The sequence below is a fragment of the Falco naumanni genome, chromosome 5 (genome assembly GCF_017639655.2).
Source record: "Falco naumanni isolate bFalNau1 chromosome 5, bFalNau1.pat, whole genome shotgun sequence".
NCBI lineage: Eukaryota > Metazoa > Chordata > Aves > Falconiformes > Falconidae > Falco > Falco naumanni.
Window position 1 is genome coordinate 91,731,625 of NC_054058.1, and position 16,227 is coordinate 91,747,851.

Consider the following 16,227-nt stretch of genomic DNA (forward strand, 5'->3'; position numbering starts at 1 on the left):
CCCAGGCTAAGACAAACTGCCATTAACTTGCAATGGAAGTTACACTACTGACTTCTGCAAGCGGCATTGTTGCTGGGACTTGGAAATTTTGCTTTGTTCTACAGTGACGTGAGCTACCCCAATTCAGGCAGATACTCCAATCTGCAGAGCAAGCCTCTGCGCAGGTTGTATTTGCGGTCTGCTCCTGTGAACCTACAGGACAAAGAGCGCAGGTCAGAACTGGGAAAAGGGAGCTGGTTGCACGGTATGGATATATATGTCGAGGTGTTCAAATGAAGCAACACCTCTTTCTTAAACGATCTCTCAGAATTTCAAACCTTTCCGTGGGTATAGCTTATCTCCACTTCAGCCACTAATACGGAAGCTTTCAAAATTTGTCTGGTTCCAGCCAGATTTCAGCCTAGGCTGCACCGTTTCCCAGTAAGGACTGAAATTACGTAGCTCGGTGCCAGACACACATTTTCTGGCTGGCTATCTGTGAGAGCTGCATACATGTCTCTAACGCAGTAATGCGCCACTTGGGATATGTCAATCACCACAGATAATCATGTTCCAAAGCCTTTGGATGAAAGCATATAAAATCCAATTACCTTACATTTTTTACCTGTAATTGCAAAGCAATCAGAAGAAAGAGAACTGTCTTTGTAGTGGTATGTGTGCTGGCAATGATGATAAATAAGGTAGTGTGCTCATTTTAGCCACTAGAGGAGTATTTTAAAGTGTTTACATCATTATTATTGCATTAGAAGAGAATCATGCTTTCACCTTACCTCAGTGCCAGTCTCCCCTGCTGCTCAGCTGCTTTCTTTCACCTGATTTTTTTTGATTTTTGGGAAGAGTTGAGTTTGGTTTAATAGTAATCTACTCTCTCTCCTAGTGGTAGCCTCAAATCATGCTTTCTTCAGCTGATGCTTCAGCACCCAATGCTATTAATCCACCAATATTTGTACACTACAGTAATGACCATCATCCCAATATATGGTCAGGCACCACCAGCTTTCTCTGAGGCAACAGCATAGGCAGAGACGCTCCTTTTTCATCCATGACAATCCTCCTGGCCGTGTGCTAAGTCTCTGGGGAGGCCACAGAAATGTGTTATGTTTTTAACTGTGTTTGGTAAGCATCAATTATAAGTTGAGTTTTCTTGGGGAAAAGGAGAAAAGGGTATCTGTAACTAACCAAAAACTAGGTACATTGGTTTAACGGTGGCACTCAAATGCTTCTAAATACGCATTAAAAAAACCCCAAAAAACTCTCATGGAAAATGTTACCCTAAGCTTCAGTGAGAAGCAGTTTTAATATGCAGCTGGTAACCTTTTTTTCCTATAAAATCAGCTCTAATTACAGTAACCTGCAAGGTAAGGTTTTCTGGGTAAGCACCAAGAGAAATTTTCTTTCATTAATGGGGCAGTTTGTTGCTGAATGTTATTATAGCAAAAGCCTCCACAAACTTTTTAGAAATCCTTATTTCATTTTCATGAAGGATTATCATTGTGGGAAATGAGAAGCTTAAGTCTTTTACACAAGTGATTATTTCTCAGGTGGAAACTGTGAATTGGCTTTTTAAGGGTTTTAGCAGACAACAGATTCAGAAAGGATGACATTTCCTAGGAAAAGTATTCAACTCTCCACATCCAATGCCTCATCTGTTCCCACAAAAAGAGAATGACCTCTCTGCAACACTTCTTCATCCTCTTCTCACTGACAACCTCTGACGGATTCAGAGCTTGCCTCTCCAGGGCTGGTGATATTGAACTCCAACAACGTCTCATAACTGAATACAAGGTGTTTGCCCTCTCGCCCAGCCACACTGCTGAAAATTCACACCCTGCACCTAGACAGTGCTTGCTCTGGGTGCTGCAGCTCACTGGCTGTGAAAGCCAACGGACACCAGCCTGCACTGAGCTCCTGCACAGCACGCTGGCGGCTGCAGATGATGCCGATACACCGGCTCTGTGTGAGGTGACGGGGAATCTTGAGACAAATGACAGAGGGGTGGAAAGTGAGTGAAGATACGGCAGGAGGCTGCAAGGCGGCCACTGTATTATTTAATAGAGCTGAGAGAAAATATTTCCAAATCAGCTGTTTGTGCACGCTTGCAGAGAGAAGGCTGCAATTTACTGCCGCAGTGTCAGGCTCAGCACACAGCTGGCCTGGCCAAAGGACCCAGAGCTGTGGCTGATCGTAGGACAAGCCAATACATCATATTGCAGGAGATTTACTCTCTTCCCTGGCTGGAGGTAATTCTCAGGAAACGGGAGGCCTCCAAGGAGGTTTGCTTTCCAGAGAAGCTGAGCTCCCTGCAAACAGATACATTTTTGGAGAACCCCAGATCAGCTGAAGCTGGCGGGGTTCTCCGAGCTGGACCAGTCCAAATCCTGCTTGAGGCAGGGCCAGCTGGAGCAGGATGCTCTGGGCCACAGCCAGCTGCTGGCAACAGCCACCTGGGCTGGGGGTGGGGGGATAAACCGTGCCAGGGAGGTGACCCCAGGGAAGCTGTGCCTGCTCACAGCAGCTGCTGCCTGCCGTGGTTTCCACCCTGCGCGGTGACCCAGGTAGGAGCCTGAGGCTGGAGGAAGAGGAGCTGTAGGCACGTGAGGAACGAGGCTAGGTGCTGCTGCCCTGCTCTGCCCCCACCTCCTCCAAGCACCTCTCCTGCCTGCCCGGCCTCCACTCACCCGCGTTTCCCTGCAGCAATGAAAAGCAGCAGTGCTTCACCCCAACACCAGCTCATACCGCAGTGCCACAGCCTGTGGCAGCCCTGCAGCAACGCCTCAGGGCTGGCTAACAACGGGCCCCCACTGCCCTCCCACCAGGGACCTGGGGGGGTCCCAGTGCCCTCAGGGTCTCCCTATGCATCCCACCCACCACAATGAAATCTGACGTGTAGAGATAATGTAAGAGCTACCCAGCTAACAAATACTTTGCTTGCTCTTGATTTTTTTCCATCATTTTTAGCACGTCCATGAGAGAGTGGCAGGGACACCAGCACCAGCCCCAGTTTAGCTCCAATGCTGTGTGGGGCAGCCACCTCCCCCTCTGCCCCCCAGCCAGGCTGGGGGCTGTGGGTACCCTGAACACCAGGGAGAGAGTGGAGGAAGCCACGTAACGTCAGAGACTGGCTCTGACTGCAGTCACATCTTGTGACAGTCCAGTAACAGGGCATGCTGTTGTATGAGACGTCCTGGACAAAACGAAGAAGCTCCTCGGGAGCAGTCAGGGTTTGATGCTGTCATGCCATGGGAAGATTAAACACCACCACTCTCACAGCCAAGCTTACTCCAAAGCACCACTTCCCAGCAGTGACCAGGCCATCCACTGAGGCCACGACTGCCACTTTGGGGACGGAGAAGTCCTCTGGCGTTCGCAGGATGGCATGTTACGTGACTGCCGACAACCTCCCCTTCCACAACTACAGCGATGCTAAATGACACTGAGCGAAGGCTTCAGATGGACAATCTGAACGTGAGATCTGGCGGCAGCTGGCTGGGGACGTGAGGTCTCACCAGCCTCAGCTGTGGAAACGCTCTGAGAGGGAAGAAAAGCTCTGGGGGTGGCAAGGCTGTAAATGCCACGGCACTATCCAAGGGGACCAGAGACATGTCTAAGGCAGGTTAGGTGGGGCAGCATAGGCCCTGAGCATTGTAATACAGACCCCCATACAATTTTGGAGAACAGGACTAAAACAAACGCAGCCAGCTATGCTATGGTTGCCTGTTCAGCACCCACCCTTCAAGTTTTGCCTGGTGGAGTCTCAACCAGCCCAGTCCATGCCCCTCACTGGGGTTTCTGGGCATGCTGGGAGCCTGTGTCACAGTGCTGGGGTGCTGCTGTCCCCTCTCATGCTCCAGGAGCTTCACTGTTCTCCTCCCTCAGGGTACCCACGGCCACGACAGCAGCTGGGGAAGGTCTTTGCGTGGGGCTCCTGGTGGGGACCTCTTCCTCGGGAGACTAGAGGACCCTTTCAGCAGGGGTCTGGGAGTAATGATGAACTATGCAGGGAACACAAAATCAGGGAGATGGTGGGGAGCAACACTGACAGAGACCACAAGCAAATGATCAGCAACTGGGTCTCCAAAATGCACCGCAATGTCCTCAAGCATGAGGGCACCCTGTTAAAGAAGAAGGGCAGGATGTGTCAGCAGAGTGGGACTCAGCGCGGTGCTGAGGGCTCGCCCTGCCTCCACGCCTTGTCACTCTGCACAAACTGGCAAATGCAGCCAGGGACGGGAAGCTGTACGTAGTGACTGGGGGAAATCCTCTCTCTGTCTCTGTGGTCTTGATAGATGAAGCAGTGAACAAACTTGCAGTGCAGTGCCCAAGAAATGTAAAAAAAAAAATAATAATTGAAGAACAAGCCTATGAATGTCTGAGATCCTGAAAAGTAAAACCGCTTTACAGAGAGAGATCTAGACCATTTGATCTGCTTGTCAAAAAAATCAAAAGGAAAACCAATTTCTGCATAGATGTGGCACCACAGGGAGCAAATACAGGCACTAAAGGACTCCAATGCAGTTATCTACCAGAGGGTGACAGTGCCCAGCACCTGTTCTCCTGCCCTCAAGCCTTGCTGGTTCGCAGGGTGACACATCCTATCTGTCTTCTCAGTGCCCAGTTGGCCCAGAGGGTCCGGCTCTGGAAAGCAACACTGTGTCCTGACTCGCTGAGGTGTGGCGATCCATGCTGAGGTGTTCACACGGAAGCTGTTGCACCCTCAGCCCAGTGCCCATCATCTGTCTTTCCTTCCCTCTAGCCAGGACAGCTTGACACTGTCCCATGTTATCATGTGGTGGTGTGGCAGAGGCGCCATGTCCCCACACTCTCGCCTCTCTAGATGTCCTCCATACCTCATGCCCGGATTGCTTCCTCCAGCCCCTCCTAGGGATTCACTCCTTGCTCTTTCTACCCGTTTCCTCGGCAACCTGATCCAAGCTCAGTTCCACACATCACCTTCGTTAGGAAGTTTGGCTAATGCAGCCCACTCTGTCCTCAAACTGCTTGTGCATCTCCAACCAACTTCCTGATGGGCCCCAAACCCCTCACTGCTCCTTCAGGCACGGGCCTTCCCCACATCTCCATCCCCCTTTCACCACCTTTGATGAAATTTAAGCAAGTGCATGAACTGTTTTTCCAACCGCTTTGCTGAAAGAGGTGAGGGGCTTAATTTTTCCTTCTCACACCTGCGCCCCACCAAGGGACGTGCTCCCCAGAACCAGTGTGCTGCAGCTTCTACTCTCCTTACACCATGCACAACTCCTGCGTCCTTGTACGGATCTAGGTACTTAACATGATCTGAAGAATAATCCACAAAATAGGGCTTGCTTGGAAGTTTTCCATTTCCCTAGTCCCTTTTCTACTTGAAATAAATTGTACCTAAGCCCATCCCTGTGAGGTGATGGTGTCGCTGCCTTATAAGACCACGGGCAGGTCATTTTGGATGCAGGCTCCTCTTTCTTCCTTCATATAATACACAACTTACAGCTCATATAAGACACTTGGCTTTTCTTTTCAGCATTATGGATTCTATTAGAGCTTTTGTGGGATATCACAGTACCAAAAATCAGTGTGCTAGCTAAGGCAGCACTTGTCTGAAAAACAGATGGATCCTTGCATCCTGCTGAAACCCAGACCCAAAGATCTCCTATAAAACCATCTAGCCAAACAAAACCCCCACCTCCCTCCAGAGGTCTCAGACTGGATTGTTGCCTTTTTGTTCTATCAAAATCAAGATGCAGAAAGTTATTTCTGGTAGCTCTGCAGTTAACTCTCAAAAGGCAATAGCTTTCCAAATTTCAGCTCTATGCAGAGCTTCTCAATTAATTATACACACGCACGGTACCGGGTAGGTCACATATATTAAACAAGTGAGGGAAAACCTGCCCTGGAGATCAGCTAATGAACAGCCTTCGACAAGACCAGTAGAACTGCTTATGGTAAATGCGCATGGCTATTCCCCCATGGATTTCAGCTGGCTGCTTGACTGGTTGAATGCATTAATCTCTCCATCAGGAGGAGGGCTGAGATGCCATTCATTTTGGGTCAAGCAGCAGCTGAAGAGCTCTGAAGAGCTCAAGAGGAGCTCTGTGTGTGTAGGGGGTGGCTAGAAGGACGCCAGCTCAGGGGATGATCCCCGGCAGGTTTCTTCAGCCAGCCCAGCGCAACCCAACAGGGGACCACCGAGATCAGAGAAAAGGACCTTTTTTTTAAGCTTACTTTTAACTTCCCCACTTAATTCCTACAAACCATAGCAGCCTTGAAAACAAGCGCTTTGTGCCACGCAGGAAGTGAAGGCCACACAGCACTGTACGGATGGTTTTGGTTTGGATGCAGAACCACCCAGCCTTGACGCCTGGGGGATCTGATCTTGAAAATGCTCACGAAGATGTGGGAGCAAGCTACTGCCTCAGTTCAGTTCTGCAGATGGCAGAATCTGTTTGGCAGAAATCAATCCGTCAGTAGTTGGTTTGTGATAGTAGCTGGAGCTGAAGGAGATGAGAGAAGGCAAAAAAAAGGAATGTTACACAGCAGAGCCACCAGCTTTTCATTATCCCACAAAACTGCCGTGTGGTTTTAGTGACAAGTAATCTGAACTGCAGCCACCCAACACCTTTAGAAGCACTATCAGCCAGAAACCTGAAAACATAACCTTCAGCGCACAACGATAAGCTTCCCCTCTCCCCTCCCGGAGATAAGCGCCACCACAGACACAGGTTTGCTGAGCAACCTCCCACCGCCAGCATCTCCCCATCAGCTACGCTGCTGCTGCCTGGGATCAAGCTGCATCCCGGACCGAAAGGCTACAGCTCTGTCAGAGGCAATTCTGGATCTTGCAAGGCCCTACAACAGATCACACGGTACCTGCAGCAGGCGGAGGTAACAGGACCCATTTCCACTCGCTGTAGCGGACGTGATTCCTCTGCCGTGCTGGGGAGCACAGCCAGGGCAGCCCCCAGCATGGCACAGCCACAGTCACCCTGCTCTCTGTCAATCATCAAACTGGTTTAAGCAATTTCCTTAACAAAACACAAAGAGTTAGGACATTTCCCCGTTAGAAAACAGCAACTTCTGCCTTTTGCCAGTCGATAATCAAGTCTGACAGTATAAACTGCTGTCACAAAATTAGACTGTGTTTGGGCAGGGGACACTGGAAACCAACGGGGGGACAATTGGTACAGCTGGCAGCTCCACATTACTGCATTGAGCTCTTCAAACAAATCCTTCAGGAAGGAAGGGACACTTACCCGGTGCGCCATCATCACAGAAATGCTCTGTGGTTTGAAATGTATCGTATTAAGACCATATTCAGTTATTCTTACCCTTCGCTTATTTCAGGCAAGCTTCTGGGTTATTTTAGCTCATTTTGCTGAGCAATGCAATTTTGCAACTCTGAAAGGCAACCCAAACACCCAAACAAAGGAGACCTTGAGAAAGATTCTGTAATTAAGTATCTCACCTTTTATTTTGTTCATTTACATTTCTGGCACTGACAATTCTTTGAAGATATTTATGTAAAGACCAAACTTCATTAAAGCAATCAGAACAGAAGTCAATTAAATAATTTTACATCACTTAAGTTTCAGAAAATGTACAACACTTTCATACGTTATAGGCTTGACTGGTTGCAAAAGGAAATGGCACATGTTTGACATGGTTAAGAAATAACTTGGACAACTCAACAATTAGTTTTGCCAAAACCTGTTTTGTACTGAATACCGTGACGCACACCCAGGGACCACAGTATGCCTGATGGCACCATGTCCATGTTGTTATTCAACATGGAATTATTACTATCAATTCTGTCTCCATTGACGTATCACATATTCTACATAGAATTCGTCACAGAAAGATCCAGTTAACGGTTTTGTAGAGGTGTGGGATTCATGATGGAAAGTGGAGATGTGACTCATGCCACTTCCCAGCGATGCCCTGGACCAGCAGGACACTGAGCACACGGAGAATATCAAGCATATGAATAATCCTATTGATTTCATGGGGACTACTCGAACACTTAAAATCGAACAGACAGCAGGCATGCACTAGGCAAGGTCTGTGGTGTAACGCAGCATCCCAGCACCACGAAACCATCTCGCTTCACACCTGCTGAGGATCCATGAAATTTCTCCTGCAGAAGTCGCGATGATGGTCATACATTTAGTTCTCTCCAAAGTCTATGTAATGTTTAAGGCAGCAAGAAAACTTTGCCTTTAACACTTCAGAAACTGATGTTTCCTTTAGAAATAGGTGGACAATATTCATAATTAATCAGTGCGCCCATTATTTATATGAATGCAATGAAAGGCCAAACCAAATTTTGACAAACCGTATGTCAACAGAATTGAGGAGTGTAACTGAACCGGAGTCGAAGCTTTATAATTACACGTGCCAGATCACTCACATGTAACATACTGTTTAGGGACAATGTGAAAAAGCAGGACTTAGATGAAATCTGTATTCCTGAAGCCTGGTGCTGGCCAGACTTCCCCTGGTGTGAGTGAGCTCTACTGAAGCAAATGAGTGAGCACCTCCGATGAGAAGTGCGAGTAAGATTCAAAACATGCCGCCGGTTCACACTAACAGGTCATTGTGGCTGAAGGATATTCTCATATACAGAACTCTGGAACACTACTAACACCCATTTACAAAACACTACAGTGATGGTTATTGGCACATAAAAAACTCCTTCTCTATATGAAAACATACACAAAATAGATAAGAACTGCCATTTTTTTCAGACTTTTAAAATCTCTATATAGTTGCCTTTAAGGAGTTTTAACCCCAGTATCACGAACAACAATGGTCACCTAGATTTTACTGTGCTGACATTTGTAACACTGCCACAACCTAGACCACTTTGTGGATTATGTTTAACTGTACTGTACACAAGGTGATGAAGATTGATAGAAAACCACTAAGATTCTTGCACAAAAATGTGACTTGTTAAAATCCAGAGAACGATTGAGTCACTTTATAGGCAGCAGCTACATGTAAGCTGTAAATGTTACCCGCGATAAAAAACACATTTTGCCATAAAGCACATATTGTGACATTATCTGCTTCTGGCCTGGTACACAAAGCTCGATTTTCTTCCCAATGCAGAGGAATGGTTTGGTTACCTTGACTCTCAGAAAAAAAGTGCACAAATATTTTACTCTTTAAAGTGCTTTGCAGAACTCTCTTCTGCCTTGATTTCTACTCCAAGATATCTCTACGCTCTGAAGACTCTGCCTCTTTCTCGCATATTGATGTTCAGCTGACAAAGCCTCTTATGCAAGTACGAGTAAAATTTCAAGAAGACCATGTTAGAAAAGTGTTGATGCTGAGAAGGAGAAAGTTGGGTATAAAGCTGAGAAGTACAGGGTCTATCTCTTGTTAGCCCACTGCATGTCTGTGGGACTCCACCCAGCACGCTCATGTCCGACAGAAAGACCCTTGCTCAGGGCCTGTAGCAGCCCCTGAAAGTCAAAACTCCTCCCCAGTGTTCAACCCGAGCGACTAAGAAGGGCAAAAGAGATTTCACCAAGGAAAAAAATGTACTAGCTTTGCAAACTCTGTTGTCATCTTCTCACCCCCGTGTGGAGAGGAGCACTCGTGTGCTTCCTCCCCCTTAGTCTCCCAGCGCCCCGCTCTCATCCACAGGCCCAAGCGCAGTCCCTTGGTCCCACCGTCCTTCTCCCATCTGGGAGACCAGCCAGAGACTCCTGCTTTTGGCTAAGACACCTGTCTCTACTGAAACAGGACTTTGTGGGGAATTTGATGCATCCCTTCTTTCTAATCCCCTCCCAACCCTAAATCCTACACTAGTGAAATGCTGCATTTACCAACTCATGCAAAAAATAAGTCGGCGTTGGAATGATGATCCTTGGGATGTATCCTCTCTCGTCCCAAAATTTCTGGCAGGGCTATCACTGCAAATCACAAGGTAGCAACGTCTACGAGAGCGATCCAGCATCTTCAGCCCTCCGAATGAGTCCTGGGGCCTTGCTGTGTTTCTATGTCTATTTTCGAAACAGATTTGCTTCTCTTATTAAAAGATCATTTTGATCAACAAAGCGATAAGGGGAAGAAACAAGTGGCAAATCATCTTAACTCCCCCAACACTTTTTAATTTCAACATGGTAAACAAACTACTGTATGTGACTTACTGTGAATTAAATTTAAAAAGATTAAAAATGCATCAGGACTTGTTTCTTTTATACTTGCTGTTAGATCACAACACGTAGTCAGTAGATCAATAAGAATTAAAATATCTCAAATTGTTGTGTATCATCAATATGTCCAACTCTACCAGCAGTATTACTCTAGCGTTCCTGATGCACAGAATACCTGAATGAAGCGTGCAGTCCTTGTGAAGAAACAATTTCACATCTTCTGCAGAAAACTTTCAATAAAACGATATTGTGCTTAGACATACTATTTATGCTACTTCATAAATTAAAATCCTGTCATAAGAAATTATTCAGCTACACTGTATTTTTATTCTTTTATCTGGAATGTTACTAAGTCTACCTTTAGCAAAAATCTCTTAAAACTTAAAATATGCACAAATATAAAAAATCTTTGCAAAATAGAAACATTTATTTAATTTTCTTCATACTCTATAAATGTTCACAGATTCTAAAAATAAAAACCTAATTGACTAAGATTAATTTCAAGTATCTAATCTCATTTTTATTACACATGATGCTTGGTACTAGGTTCACTGTTTCTAAGGTGTGGAATGTTGTCTTGGTGTAAAGCAACCCTAAAAGGAAGACTTAAACCTAACTCTCTGCAGATGGGAAAGGGGGAGTGACAACAAATAAGCTGATATATTTTGCACCCTTGTGGCGATGAATAAAACGTACGTTTCAATTTTGCCTCAAGAAAAAGGGGTCAGGATGCAAACCTTCAGAAAACCGCTTTCAGTAAGATCAATCCTGTGTGAGAAAACAAGCCCAGTGCTGCACACAACTGAGTGCCACTTCTGAGAGCGTCCACGAGACAGGGCTGACAGAGAGAGGCGGTCTGCTGCTGCTAAAAAGCCCCGGCACTGCCTGCAAAACAGAAGAGGCTGATATTGTGACAGCGATCTTTCCAGTGACTTTGCTTTGGTTATGCCCGATAAATGCAGCGGTTTCCTCGACCTGTGGATACAAGCGCAATGAAGTGCGAGGTCAGCGCTGACACTGTGCCAGCGCAGGGACACCCGCCCTGGCTTGCACCCTGCTCCAGCAAAACACAGCAAGGAAAGGAATGTTCATAGGTGGAATGGCGAGCGTGGGCTCATGCTTTTGGGAAGATCAGAACCCTAATCCCTATTCTCAGAAACCAGTAAATCCTCTCTTAAACCTATCAACCACATAAGCACAAGTGGGGCGTTACACGCCCGTTCACATGCTGTTCTGGGTAACAAAACTGTTCCGAATAAAGGTCTTCAAGTACACATTTTTTGGTTTTGGGAAGAAACCAATTTGTCCTCAAAACTTTTTGTTCTCATCTGTGCCAAGCATCCCTTTTTCTCATATCAGGTACTGCACCTTCAGTGAAGGTTTCAAAGAGGTGACAACCTAACGGAGACATCCCGCGGTGGGTGCACTCGTAGATAGGTCTGGAGACCTAAGCATTTGCAAGCTTTAAAATATTGTGCGCTTAAAGGGGAGGCAAGATGGAAAGTGTGAGAATCCAGCCCTCTCACCGCACAAGGAGATGTTCGAGGTCAAGCCACTCTTTACAATGATTCATTTGAAATTCCCTTTATCTGCTATGTTTTCCCCTTTTAGTCCCAGTCACATCACAGGAGGATGCTTTAAAATGTTTTCTTTTCAAAATATTTCTTCGATTAATCAAGTAAAAAAGAAGATAACACAAAATACGCCCAATCGCTGAAGGTCAATAATGGGAGAGCAAGAACTTCCCCCCGAGAAGATCAGATAACCTAATATCAGACTTCTTTACAACAACAAAACCCCACATTGTCCAATACAAATAATTTAGTAACAGATGTTACTAAATTACAGATGTCAGTTTTAATAGTAATCCTACATTCAAAATATTTTTCAACCCAAGAAAAGCCCACAAAACGAATTATAAAAGCTGATGAACCCAACAACTTCTTTAATCTTTACATGATGAAAAATAAATGTATTTTTACCAAATAAATGGGGAGAAGCCCACAGGCAGAGGAGGTTTTCCACATTCTTTCATGAAGCAAACGTTTCAAAGAAAAGAATTTAAATTGTTGATGCTTTCAAACTCCTATCTCTGAAGACTTAAAGCAGTGAGGACAGGGCAAGGAAAAAACCAATATTTTTATGTAGCGGCATAAAATTCAATTTACCAAGGCAAGCAATCATGGCAGGTGAATAAAATACCATTCACATTTTCATTACCATGCTAAAGGCAGCCAAAGTTGATTTTTGTGCCTGACGTTTTCTTGACAATTTTGTAATGCTTCAGTAAGGCAATTAATATGAGATGCAGGCTTCTGTCCATTGCTAATATTTCTCTTTAGATCCAGCAAGACACTGGTTGCATAAGGGCATTTGAAGGAAAAACGTGCTGGGATTCATTTACTCTGCACATATGAAGATAAACCGAAGGCAGTAAGACTATTCGTGAGCCAAAGGCGCAGGAGGGATGACCACTGTGCATTTAGCAGCACAAAACCTCTCTTCTTTCTTTTAGATAATGACATTTTCTGTTCAAAACTAGGCATGAACCCAAACTTTCAAATGCAAAAAAGGAAAACAAAAATAATATTTTTTCCCAACTAACTGAAGCCAGTTAACTGAAGTCGTTGTACCTAGCAATTCATACCAGTTCATTTGTACGTGTGGCCACATACTTAGTTCTGTTTTCCTGTCATCAGGTAGTTAATTTTGGCAGTTTCTCTCATAAACGCCAACTCCTGAATGTAGTGTGTGCTCAAGAGCAGCAGTGGCTACATAACCTGGTGTAACATAGACATACGCCACCCTAGTGGACCTCCACTCAGGTGAGTATGGCTCTCTACTTGTTTTCTCAAATAAATAAAAATGGAAATTCTCTTACGTGTAAATTTGGGGAATGTTCCCTCTCATAGTATAGCAGATATTTGTATTTTCCTAATCAGTTTAATCATTTAAATGGTTACTGTTACAGCACCTTATGCATTCATCATTCGTTGTATTGCACAGCAGAGCTATTTCCTAGGCTGCTACGGGATGGGGAACCAACAGATGTTGGCTGCTTTCTGATAAGTTACTCTATTATTTTACCTTTTATCAGTATTGAAGATAAGGACAACCTCTGCCCATCTAGGATAGCCTTCTGTAGGCATCTGGTACAGTGCACCCTACTAAATACCTCAGGACGGTGCAGTGTTGCACACACTTGGTGAATTCACATAATTGTGGAATTCGATCTCTTTTGGAAGCCATTGCTTTTAGTTATCAAGAAAACACTGGCATATTGAAATTCCTCCCAAATGGAACATTTTTGAACATGAAGGCATTTTTAACTAGACAGTAGAAAGGAGAACCAGACCAGAAGCAGGGCAGTGAGGTCATCAGAGAGCTGCTTTTCCCCCAGAAGGCCTTTAAATGATTAAATACATCAGCAGCTGAAAATTATTCCACATCAGAAGCATCATTGTCAGAAAGATGGTAATTACTTCCCTTCACCCGAATATACTCGATATACCTCCCTTCATCAGAATCTGACATACCACATGTACATAGCCTGTTTTCAAACAAAGATTCAATTTCCTCTAGTTTTTTCCCTTTAGTCTCAGGAAGGCAGCCGTAGATGAAAACCAGTCCCAAGGCAGCAAACCCTGCATAGAGGAAGAAGGCTCCTGCAATGTAGAACAATATGCACAGTCGGTTACAGAAGTTCCCATCCCTTCTCTGCTCCAAAGCAGAGGGAGCAGCACAAACAGCCGGCTGCAGATACCAGCCGAGTGTGTAAAAGCAAAGGCTGGAGCAGCGTGGCTAAAACAATGAGCTGCAGGGCTGTGGGTGCAGGAGAAGGCCACTTTATTGCATCATTCCACAACAGAGTAAATTAACAAAAGCAATTTCATTTCACACGGAAAATAATACACATCCTTTCTGGGCAAGTCATTCTGCTGTTAAAATAAACAGTGATTAAATGATTGCACACACACACACACAAAATAAATAAAAGCAGATATGAAAGGCAAAAGCTTTCTTAGTTTATCTTAACAGCAAAAGGCATACTAAAACAACCCCCCAAAATGAGAAACTTTTGCAAAAAAGAAATAGTCAGGATTAAAATCATGCTTGTGACTCTTACACCTAATTATTATTTAAAAGTCCTCTGCAGAGACAATTAGCAGTGCGAAAAGCTCGTTTCCCCTGTGACCCATCATATATAGGGGAGCAGAAAAGGTACCAAAGGGCCAAGAAGCAATTACCTGCCATGTGTTTCTAGACTGATGACTCAAAGGAATGACAAGTGGAGCTGAAAGCCTCTGTACTACTAATGATGTGAAGATTGCATCAAGTCCCTAGCAGCTTAATGCAATTTAAATGATTTGTACTCGAGTGGCTAAGCAGTAATCCGACAAACTCTCCGCAGACTCCAGCAGACAGGGCTTAACAGTTGGGAGTGGGGCAGTAGCATCTTACACAGCTATTTCTGCAAGGACCATCTGATACTTGCCTTGGATGCCACCATAAACTGGAAAAATGCAAATGCCGTCTCCTTAAGTGGGATTCAGCCTATTTCACTCAGTCAAAGGTGATTTTTTTCCAGCTTTCCTGATTTAATCAAGTGTCTAGGTTCTCAGTTAAGGACAGAAAGAAATGTTTCTTATGAAAGCTGGACCAAACTATGATCCGGGCACATTATATCAGGTCTCTAGTCTCACTAAACCATGGTGGGCTGAGAACACTGCATTCACAGTTGACATTTCATAGCAAAACCAACTGAGTGACCCAATATCAGCAGAAAATCTATGTGCCAATGGTAGTACTGCACACATGGATGCATACTGTTTCTTACCGTAGTATGTCAGATATTCAGCCGTATGCAGAAATGTCAGTGACACGAGCACATTGAAAACCCAGTTGACTCCAGAGGAACATGCGTTTCCTGTACTTCTTGCCCAAAGTGGGTAAATTTCAGAATTGACGGTCCAGGGCATAGGACCCATGCCTAAGAATTAGGAAAAAAGATCAATCTCAGTTTAATAGCTGGACTCAAAAGTAAATTTAACATGTAGTCTCACTATCTGACATTTTACCTTTACAGTTTTTTAATTTATATGCAAAAACTAATGTTTGCTTACCAGGTGCAAAGAAAACCAAGTATAAAATAAGGCCCAGAAGTGCTGTCCAAGAGTATGGAGTGGGGCAGAAATTGTACGCCCAAAACAGATCATCTTTTTTGAATACTGTTTCATTTGAACACCTGAAAAATAACAAAAACCTTCATATTAAAGAATATTCAGGGAAATGGGTGACATCTCAATATCACCATGGCATGTAATGTCTCATGACAAGCTGCCAAATGTACAATTAATATGAAAAAAAATCACCTCTGTTAATTTATCAAGATCTTTGAAATTATGTCCTACACTCAGAAACGTGCTTTTTCCTAAGCCCAGTCTTAGGAAGAGTAACCAGCAGAACATTCCTGAATTTAAACGCTTGCCTTGTACCTACAAATCTCCTTTAAATGTCCAGTCTTTACCTCGCAAGTGGTCATACCAAAGCCAATGAGATGGCCATTCACATGAATATCACACGGTGCAAAAAGAGCCGCAGCAGCGGGACTTTGAGGTGAGGATGCTTTATGCAAGGATTTAAGGTCAAATGGAACTTAGACCTTACACCATTGATGAACGAATTATATGCTGTACATATTGCGTGTAATCAGTAATGCCTATGGAGTATGCCACGGTCAAGCGGATTTATAAGGAAAAGAGGCGTATACTTTCTTTTCTTCACAGTGAAATAATTCAGAAGAAGGTAGCATTTCTAATTAGACAGTAAAAATAAGAACCAGACCAGAGGTAAACCATGCCCGAGCTACTGAAAGAAGAAGTGTCTCTATTCCAAGGACCATGTGGAAATTACATATTTTGATGAATAGTATAAAATCAGGTACTTCCATCTGACTGACAATATAACATATTTTAAAGGAATACTGGCAACTGTATCTTTTTGTTATGATTTTTCAGTTTAAACTAGCACTGGTTTAAAGGGGCAACGAGTCATAACTGCAACTAGAGAAAGTTTTCCG

The 16,227-nt window shown here is 44.5% G+C and overlaps 1 protein-coding gene across 2 annotated transcripts in view; it reads right to left on the reverse strand.

Annotated features, from left to right (window-relative positions):
- Positions 1 to 7,432: 7,432 nt before the first annotated feature.
- Positions 7,433 to 16,227, reverse strand: part of SLC2A13 (solute carrier family 2 member 13) — a 169,381-nt gene continuing 160,586 nt past the window's right edge. Inside the window, exons 8-11 of one of the 2 annotated variants that reach the window (XM_040594200.1) lie at positions 15,272 to 15,393; positions 14,986 to 15,138; positions 13,685 to 13,813; positions 7,433 to 8,229 (exon numbers count right to left, since the gene is read on the reverse strand). In XM_040594200.1, coding sequence (XP_040450134.1) covers positions 8,213 to 8,229; positions 13,685 to 13,813; positions 14,986 to 15,138; positions 15,272 to 15,393 — 421 coding nt within the window. In that variant the 3' untranslated portion in view covers positions 7,433 to 8,212. Of the gene's footprint in view, positions 13,814 to 14,985; positions 15,139 to 15,271; positions 15,394 to 16,227 lie in introns of both variants that reach the window. The other variant, XM_040594199.1, reaches the window with a different exon arrangement.